The sequence below is a fragment of the Cannabis sativa genome, chromosome 3 (assembly GCF_029168945.1).
Source record: "Cannabis sativa cultivar Pink pepper isolate KNU-18-1 chromosome 3, ASM2916894v1, whole genome shotgun sequence".
Classification (NCBI taxonomy): Eukaryota; Viridiplantae; Streptophyta; class Magnoliopsida; order Rosales; family Cannabaceae; genus Cannabis; species Cannabis sativa.
The window spans coordinates 72,203,725-72,213,468 of NC_083603.1; the positions used below are offsets into that span (position 1 = coordinate 72,203,725).

General features: G+C 33.3%; 3 protein-coding genes across 3 annotated transcripts; 2 read left to right on the forward strand and 1 right to left on the reverse strand.

The window, feature by feature from the left end:
- The first annotated feature begins 301 nt into the window (after positions 1–301).
- Positions 302–942, forward strand: LOC133036269 (uncharacterized). Its single transcript, XM_061112804.1, has 2 exons — positions 302–511; positions 577–942. The coding sequence occupies exons 1-2, from the start codon at positions 302–304 to the stop codon at positions 940–942; spliced, it is 576 nt and encodes a 191-aa protein (XP_060968787.1).
- Positions 943–1,144: 202 nt separating this feature from the next.
- On the forward strand, positions 1,145–5,514 carry LOC115709661 (uncharacterized). The gene is made up of 6 exons (XM_030637819.2): positions 1,145–1,654; positions 2,355–2,497; positions 3,012–3,155; positions 3,301–3,486; positions 3,855–3,979; positions 4,871–5,514. The coding sequence occupies exons 1-6, from the start codon at positions 1,438–1,440 to the stop codon at positions 5,091–5,093; spliced, it is 1,038 nt and encodes a 345-aa protein (XP_030493679.2). The 5' UTR covers positions 1,145–1,437; the 3' UTR covers positions 5,094–5,514.
- On the reverse strand, positions 5,386–8,999 carry LOC115709662 (ASC1-like protein). The gene is made up of 6 exons (XM_030637820.2): positions 8,662–8,999; positions 7,377–7,606; positions 7,091–7,246; positions 6,773–6,958; positions 5,804–5,982; positions 5,386–5,681 (listed from the first exon to the last, which is right to left on the reverse strand). The coding sequence occupies exons 1-6, from the start codon at positions 8,806–8,808 to the stop codon at positions 5,653–5,655; spliced, it is 927 nt and encodes a 308-aa protein (XP_030493680.2). The 5' UTR covers positions 8,809–8,999; the 3' UTR covers positions 5,386–5,652.
- Positions 9,000–9,744: the final 745 nt, after the last annotated feature.

Here is a 9,744-nt window from a genome sequence, read left to right on the forward strand (position 1 = left end):
TTTAGCCACTTCTTTGGAAGAACAACAGAGTTCCTCAACTTACAATCAACATAGAGACTGGTGGAAATTTTTTTGGAACCTGAATTTGTTGCCTAAGATCCGAATTTTTGCCTGGAAAGTCTTCCAAAATGTGCTTCCTACAGCTACTGCTTTATTCAAAATAAAGATTTTGGATTCAGGCGAATGCTCACTGTGTGCTTTGAGTTGGGAATCTATTGGCTATGCTCTTTTCGGATGTAAACACGCTAAAGCCATATGGAAACTTTCTAAGTTTTAGCTTGACTTTCGACATGCTCAAAGTATGTTCAATGGTGATTACCTGCATCATTTATCTGCAATCCATGATCAGCAAGATTTTGAGCTCATTATATGCTTGTTGTGGGGAATATGGATGGATAGAAACAGGGTTGTTCATGGTGGTGTTTCACGGCAACCTGCTTCTATAGTTCAGTATACTACACGATATCATGAAGACTTCACTCGAGTCAAAGTCCCTCCTTCAACTGCTGCTGTCACAGCAATCAAGCTGCTGCTATGCCACGATCAGATGTTATTCAACATGTTCACAAATGGCAGCCACCATGGTTACATGGGTTTAAATTAAACGTTGATGCAGCTACAAATTTGGAGCAAAAGAGAATGGGAATTGGGGCAATCATTAGAGATCATAATGGAATGGTGGTTGCTGCTTTTTCAAAAGCTATTGAAGGAAGTTTCAGATCGGATGAAATGAAGGCAAAAGTACTTTTCCATGCTCTTAATTGGGTATTACAGTCACAACTTGCTCTTACTTATATTGAAACAGACGCTTTGAGAGTCTCCTCTGCTTTAAATCCTTCCTCTACAGATTTGTCTTGCTTTTTCGAATCTTATTATGGATGTTCGTTGTCTTTTATTCTTTTTCCCTCAAGTTTTAGTCTCCCATGTGAAACAAACTGCTAGTCAAGGGGTTGGATGATGACATTAGTTAGATAGGAGAAATTTCCTATCTTATTTTCTCTGTTGTAAATAATTTTACTTTATAATAACAGTGAAATTTCTCAAAAAAAAAAAAAAAAAATTGGGATTGTCCTATAATTACTTGTTTTTGTCGTTACATTCCCAAATTGGAGGAATAAAAAGTGGTCTGTCATAAAGTCTCCACGTGTTACTTCTAGTTTGACATTTGAGGGACTCAAAAACCCACAAAAATAATTAAAAAATAAATAATATAAAATACCCAAAAATTCCCCTAAAATTAGATCTGAAGCGAAAGAGTTAAATTTTAAAAGAAAAATAATAAACAGAGGACAAAATCACACTCAAAACCAAGCTTGATTGATCAGATTTCAGCTTTTGAAATCAGGTCTTCAACTCTCTGCTTTCAAAACCTGATTTCTCTTCACCTCTTTCCTACTTGGTGACAACATTTATATGCATTTCTAGAGAAAGAAGAAGATGGGTTGCTCATTTTCTGGATTGAATGCTCTGTATGACGCCGTTAATGGCGCAGGAGATGTCTGGATCAATGAGACTCGCTTCAAGATCGTCAGGCAGCTCGGTGAAGGTGGCTTCGCCTATGTCTTCCTGGTTAAGGAGGTACCCACCGACAATTCCTCTGCCTCTGCCGGTGGTGGTCTCGCCAAGAAAGTCAAAGACCCCTCACATCTCTCTGGTTCAATCCCCCTTCTAATTCTTCATTTTCCCTCTTTTTTCTGTTTTTTGTGATCTGGGTTGTTTTGTTTGAATCTGATTTTGTTAATTCATTATTTATATATCAGTTTAAAAATGTGCTGTCGGGATTTTGTGATCTGGGTCATTTCGTCATGAATCTGAAATGGTTGAATTTGATTCTCTTTCCAATTTAGCTACCTGGGTTTTTATTTTGATCTTTTATGTGTAGCAAAGAATTATTGCACTTTTATGTGCAGTGATGTTCTGACTTTTCCATTAAATTTTTGGTAATAGTTTAATAATTACACAATGTGGTACTTTTATGTATTTGGGTTAGTGATAGGGATTTCATATGTTTGATCTTATTTGGACCTCTCTAATTTATGGTCTGATACTTTTCATTGTGTAAGTGAGACAATTGTATTGATTCACTACTAGAGACTGAACAAGTGATCCAAAATCTAGACAGATTCATTGTAGGGGAATGTTATTTGTGGGTGTTTTAGTCAACAGATTCATGTTCTGGTTCTTCTCCTGTGTTTTCTCACGGTGCACAATTATTTTCCTTAGCATTGGTTTTGGTCATATTTGAACATTTGTATAAATATCTCATGATGGTTTTACTCTAATTTTAGAGTCCAATCTACATTAACTTTTGGCTGTCAGGCTGTGATATTAATATGGTTCTTGTTTCTTTCTAGATGATGGGACTTATGCTATGAAAAAGGTTCTCATTCAGAATAGTGAACAGCTGGAGTTGGTGAGAGAGGAAATTCGTGTTTCATCACTTTTCAGTCATCCTAATCTACTTCCGCTTCTTGATCATGCCATTATTGCTGTCAAGGTTCTTATCTCTATACTGAATTTCATATCTTGCTAAGAATAGATAAATTTTTTAAGTCTTTTGGTGTAGTTGTTCATATCTAAACTGAAAGAATCAGTGGCAATGAATTTCATATCAATATGTTGTTCATATCTGTCAAGCAACATATTGGACTCTGAGTACTGTCATTTTCCGTAATTGGAATTTTGTTGCCAATTTGTATGTGTCAATTTCCTATAACGACAATAAGAGAGAGAATATTAAAACAAAAGCAGGTCTTGTGGATACTTTCTAGTAAAGCATGCCACCCTGTATGCGCCAGTTTTTTCTGGTTTGCATACTTGATAGTTCTTTCTGTGTATAATGAATTAGATGCTAAGTTTTGCAAGCAACAATTATCTGGTGATCTATAGTAGCAATATCAGTTTTTAACTTCAGAATGTTTGATTAACAAAAGGTTTTTAAACACTATTGGAACTGTCAAAAGAAATTCTGAAATTGATCTCAAATAAGTCGTTGTTATATATGTTGGCAGCCTTCACAAGAAGGATCTTGGAAGCATGAAGCATACTTATTGTTTCCAGTTCATTTGGATGGAACATTGTTGGACAATGCTAACACTATGAAAGCTAAAAAGGAGTTATTCTCGACCACAGATGTTCTTCATATATTCCGTCAGGTACATAGATATGTTTCTTTAGACCTTTTCAACTGAGTGATGCTAGTACATTTGTTTCAGTTCCTCATCTATATGCAATGATGTGCATGTATAGTAAAATAGTTTCAAAGTTTCAAAAAGTTTAACATCAAATTAAATTTAACAGCTCTGCGCAGGACTCAAGCATATGCACAATTTAGATCCACCTTATGCTCATAATGATGTCAAGCCTGGTAATGTCCTCATAACTCATAGGAAAGGACAACCACCACTAGCCATATTGATGGATTTTGGCAGTGCTCGGCCTGCAAGGAGGAGGATTCAATCCCGTTCCGAAGCACTGCAATTGCAGGTGTTTTTTTTTCGCTCCCCCAAACACACACACACACATGCAATGAAATTAAAAACTATGGAACCTTTTTAATTAATATTTAGATATTCTGGAAACTAATGGCATGTTTGTGAAGACTGAACATAATTTCATAGTGTTTTTATATTTTAGGTTTTCTAGCAAATGCTTAACTTTATAGTTACTGTTTGGATAATGTTGTTTAAAAAATCTTTTCAAATTACCAAATGTTTGAGTTTTTAATTTTTACAATTTGAAAGTTCTCATTATTAGAATATGTCAAAAGTAGTGCAAAAATGGGCACAGATTTCATCTCTCATAAAATATTTCATACTTGTACTGATGGTTGATTCTCATTGCTTGCTGTGTAGGAATGGGCATCTGAGCATTGTTCAGCACCTTTTCGAGCTCCGGAGTTGTGGGATTGTCCAAGTAATGCAGATATCGATGAGAGAACTGATATTTGGTCATTAGGATGCACTTTATATGCGATAATGTGAGATCATCCTTTCGTATTTCCATGTTTATAATGTTTTTCATCTCTCTGTCTTCTTTCCCCACATTTGTTTACGTATCTTGAATTGTGAAACTAGTTATTTGTTTCTGTACGTACCCTAGATGAAAAACTAGTTATTTGTTTCATGTAGATACCGAAGGTGAACTGATTTAAAAGCTTCCAACTTTACCCCTTTTGGTAAAAGCTTGGTGAATTTAAACTAGTTATTTGTTTCCGAGAGCTTCCAACTTTACCCCTTTGCCCTGTTGTAGCCTCAGGGTTATACAGATTTACAGACTCTGTAGTAAATTTTCTGTTTTATAATTTATATTTTATAATTTGACATTGATAAAATAACAACATATTTTCATAATAATTTAAATTTTTTTGTCTGATACCTGGGATCTCAGAACAAGGTGGATTTTCATTTTTGTAATAAAGAGTTGGCTGTTATTTCATATTATTCCAGCTGGACTTTGGACAAAATGAAAACCTTAGATGCTATTAGAGTAACATTTTGTATACTTTGTTGTGTAAATTAAGGTTTATACCCTTGAATATATTACAAGTCGCAGAGAATTGGTGCTGTCATCTGTATGACATCTTTAGGCGTGGCATTCTACTATGATCACCAATTCTATGTTGCTTTTAACCTAGTTATATCAGACATGTATAAGTTATGAAAATCACAGAAGGTATTTAACTTTACCTGTGTTATTTTTTAAATGGTATTAGCGTTGTTTGGTATATTATACTTGCTCTCTCTACTTATTATTACTAATATTTGATGGTATCATTGTCATTTGATGAGTGGCTCTTCTGACAAACTTAGCTGCACAGTTTGACAGATTGGTTTTATACAATTTTCTAATTACATATTAATAAATGCAGGTATGGAGTGTCTCCATTCGAATATGCACTTGATTCTGGAGGAAGCTTACAACTGGCGATTGTCAATGCACAAGTAAAGTGGCCGGGTGGTCCTAAACAGGCATATCCTGAAGCCCTGCACCAGTTTGTGACATGGATGCTTCAGCCTCAACCTGCAGTTCGCCCTCGAATTGATGATATCATAATTCACGTGGACAAGTTGGTCTCGAAGTTTTCTAATTGATATACAGAAAGTACTACTCAGTATAGCTGTTCGTGTCTTTACCTCCAGCAGCAAACAATCTACCGGCAATCATTTTACATTCCTTTTGTACTTTAAAATATAATAGAAAAATATTGAGGCCATTGCAGTTATTTCTTTCTATTTTTTGGGTAGTTTTGGCAGTTCTGCATTGGTTAATGTTAATTTGTTCAGTCTCAACTGTTTGAATTCATTCTTGTAAAATTTATTAGTTTCATCCTCCCTTGGCATCCATAGGTTTTATCAATTTGATTGAATAGTATAAACTCAATAATTATGATATCAACCCCTCTTTTTTTTTTTTTTTTAATACCATGAAATTTTACATTTGACACTCTGTTTAAACATTCCCTCTGAGGTTGCATGAGGCTGCAGTGTAATAAAAAGTTTCTATTACAGAGTATACAATATGCATAATAACATATGTAGTAAAGCTAAGGAGTTAAATTGCCTGGAAAATGGGGTACAAAGGCAGGGAAGTAACTCATCCGAGAATCAAAGGCTGGCACTTAGCATCATAATACTTCAATTATTGTGGTCATCAATCATCATGTTCTTCATCTTCATTGTCTACATTGAAAAACAGGCGCATATCAAATTACTTTTCATTATTCGACATGTCTATCTTTATTGCATATTATGTTGGGTCCTTAGCTAATGAAATGTGAGACAGATTAGGACTAGGTCATTACCAGATCGAACGTCGTCTTCCAGCTTACTTGTCTTGATTTTCCTTACAAGCATCCGAAGCATGAGTAGCCACCAATAAATATGACAAAGGAACAAACCGAAGAGCAGGGTGTTAAATAGGTAGTAATAGACACCATGTACCATAATAATATCCTCACCCAAGACTGAAACAACTTCATATCTGCCGCAAAACAATCGAAGCAAAGGTTATTTCAATCTCATCATGTAACACACTGCACCAGAAAAAGAATATGGAATAGCTTTGCTCTTTCCCAGATTTCAAAACAATGGTATTTGTGTTTGGTAGAGTGGATTGAAGGGATGGATTAGGGGTGTGTGAAATTGGGTAATTCATCCTTAGTTCTATTTGTTTGGTAGGAAAGAAGAGAGGCAAAAGAAAGAAATGGCTATAGATTGTCAATCCTTTGGGCCCACAAAAAACAATCCCTCTATATCTGGGTGGATTGATACAAAAATAAACTGTTGATTCATCACTCCTTCAATCCCTCTATATATGGAGGTATGAGTTGGGTGTGTACCTCAAAGCTTTTTCTTTCCCTCCTATTATACCAAACAACTTTGAGGTACACACCCAATCCATCCCCCACCCATTTTTACATCCTTCCTACCAAACAAACATCTATGTTTAATCTTAGCATTTCATGACTAAAGAGAAAAAAAAAACCGTAAAAGTTTTACATGCCAATTTAAGTTGTGCATCTGTTTCGTAATGCGGTTACATTACATGAAAAAGACAAACAGTAAACAAAGAAAAATGAAGAAAATCAGCTAGAATGTAGAGCAGGATGTTGAAACTAAGGAAATTGATTTGATTTGATTTTTTAATAAATAAACCATCTCTGTAGTCTTCTATCATCTCTAGGAAATAGAAGCATAACATAAGTAACATGCAATTTCAAATCAATGAATAATTTAGCAAATGTAACTCAATTCTTGTAAAATGAACTCACCTTGTACTCCAAAGTATCCAGAATGGATAGTAAATAATGCGAAGTAGGGTAAATGAGAGAATGAAAAGAACAAGGAAAACGCTGGCAAACCCTTCATAGTGACTATACTTTGCCATCTTTGCAATCTCTAAAATCACATCAGTTCCTTCGTGGATAGCTAAAATGAGTGAACCAACTCTAGCAAACCTTAAGAAGAAAGACAATAAAATAGAGCAATCATATCTTGTTTAGCATGGCTTGGAGTCAGTCAAGTTTCTTTGTGTGACATAATGAATGGAATCTAAACTACAAGTTGAACTGAAGCATCCTCGAACATACCTTAACATGTAAGAAAACAAAATTAAGGTGACTGATGCCAAGTGATGAGCCATTGTGACGTAAAAGTCGGATCGCCTTGTTTCCCAGAACACCAGAGCAAAGGTAGAATAAATGTAGAATCCACCAGCATACATATACAGCCCCTTCAATTTCATTCTGCCAATCAAGAAAATTAAGAGGAATAGTCATTGATTGTAAAGAACCACAATCACAAGCACAAGTAATTCAAGTACTTGTTTGTCACATAAGTAAAACAAAATTTGGTTCAACATGTCAAGGAACGAACTTCATTTTCAGGTCTGGCCAAGTCTGATTTCCAGGACCTTCCCAAAAGTATCTGGTATTAGTGAACCAGGGTTCATTATAGGTGACATAAAGAGCGAAAAGCTCTGATGAAAAGTAATATAGACATTTCCATGCAGACTCTTTGAACTTGTTTATTTTCTTTCTCCTCCACTGTTTCTCCAAGTTCAGCTCATAATGTTTCCTTCCAAAAATCAAGCGCCTAGCTATTCCCTACAGAAAACATCACCCCATTTGATTCAAATTAAGACAACAGTACCATCTGGAGGAGAAAAGAAACATCTTAAAAAAAAAAAAATTTCATTATTGTTTCAAATCATCGATACCCAAAATTGAAATGAGTGTTTGTTATGGAAGATGATAAGTAAAAGACACTTTGATCATCGCAATGCTTAAAATCATTTATAGAGCAAACTAAGGTATGGTTTTGCATAATTAAAATCTTTTTAAAGTTTTTCTTTGCATATGTTCTAAGCACAAGGCTTATTTATACGTTTTATAAATTTACCCTTACGAATAATGACAAGATAGCGTCCCCATTCAGGAAGATTTTAAACAATTCAGGACAATTTAAATGGGACCCCATTCTCCATTTTACAAGTCATCCATAATGTAGATAAATTTACTCGTACACTAAACGAAAAACGCGAAATGAGAAGATAGAAAATAAAAAACTTGTTCATATGTTAAAAAAAAAACCATGTTGAAATACCCGTAACTGGAGAAACTTGATCCTTAAAATAACTAATATTGAGAAACTCTTCACAACAAATAAATACAGAATAAAAACCAACCCAATCCCTATTTACCTATTCCATATAAATATATACACATAATATGTTCATGGGATTTCTCGACTATATATATATGTAAATTGTAGAACTAAAAACCAGTAAAAAAACAGGGCCATAACAAATAAAACTTAACAATAAAATAAAATTAAAATGTATTTGTTTGTTGTTGGGCACATAAGTCCAAGCTGGAGAGAGAAAATATGACTCCCATGTTCCCAACAACAAAAGCGGTTACATTTAACATTGAAAGCTTCTATTCAGTGGTTTGAAACTATTACATTACTTTACATGGTTCAAAGTTTATTTATTATTAGAAAACCAAAAAAAAAAAAAAGATTTTCTCAAGTTTTTACTTTTATTTTAATACATAGAACTATTTAAGCTCTAAAACTCCAGTACAACCACAATAGAAAGTTCATTTCTTTTCTAAGAGAGAAAGAAAGAGGAAAAAGATTTAAGAAAAAGAAAGTGAACCTCAAAGACAAATCTGTCGAGAAAAAGCCGAACAGAAGGGAAAAGCACAGCGAAAAAGAGAAGAAAGATGAAGTCTTGAGCTACTGGGTATGATTCCATATCCCAATTATCGATCCAACCAGAACAAGAGATTCCAGACTCACCCATTTTTTCCTTTTGAGAGAAAAGGAAAAATGATCAGTAATGGCAGATTGATGGTTTGGTTATTTGTTTTGAACTTTCAATGAAGACCATAATAAAATAATGGTAGAAAGCTGAAGCTGAAGCCGGTCTGGCTGCTCTGACTCGCTTTTGTCAAAGTACAATTTTTTTTTTTTTTAAAAAAAAAATCAACTAAGCTCGTAAGAGTATATCGATCCTCATTTATTTATTTATTTCACAAAAACATAAAAACAATAATAAAAAATAATAATAAATACGGTTTTACGAAATTTTAAATATTTTTACGATTTTTTTTTTTATTTTATTTACAGAAAATGTAGTTTTTTTATGTTATAATGTTATTAATTTGTTGTTATATGTATGTTATTTTTTATTATTATTTTGATGTTATTTTCATGTTACTTTTATGTAGTTTTCTTATTGATTTTATGTTGGTTTCGTATTATTTTTCAGAAAACCGTAAAAATATATATAAAAAAAAATATTCTTTGAACGTAAAAATGTAAATATTTTACAAAAATAGGTGTCTTATGTAATTATTACTTGTTATAATATTTAAAGAAATATTTTAAAATATCTTGTAAAATTTTAAAAAATTAAAAAAATCTTAACACTTTAAAAATAGGGTAAAAATAGTCTAAATTTTATAAAAGAGTCTCTCGTCCAACAAAATGTTCGAACTTATTTTCGGCGTATTAAATTTTTTTTAAATTTCTCAAAATTTTGTAGAATGTCTAAAATAATTATAATATAGACGACAATAAAAAAATTAGACTAAAAAATTCACTCAGATACCAAAACAAAAAGGAAATGCATCGGTAAACCCCTTTTAGGGGTACATTGTAAAAGTATAGTATTTTTTTTTTTTTAAAAAAAAATAGTATTTTGATACTAATAAGATTATGCCCCACATTATTAGTG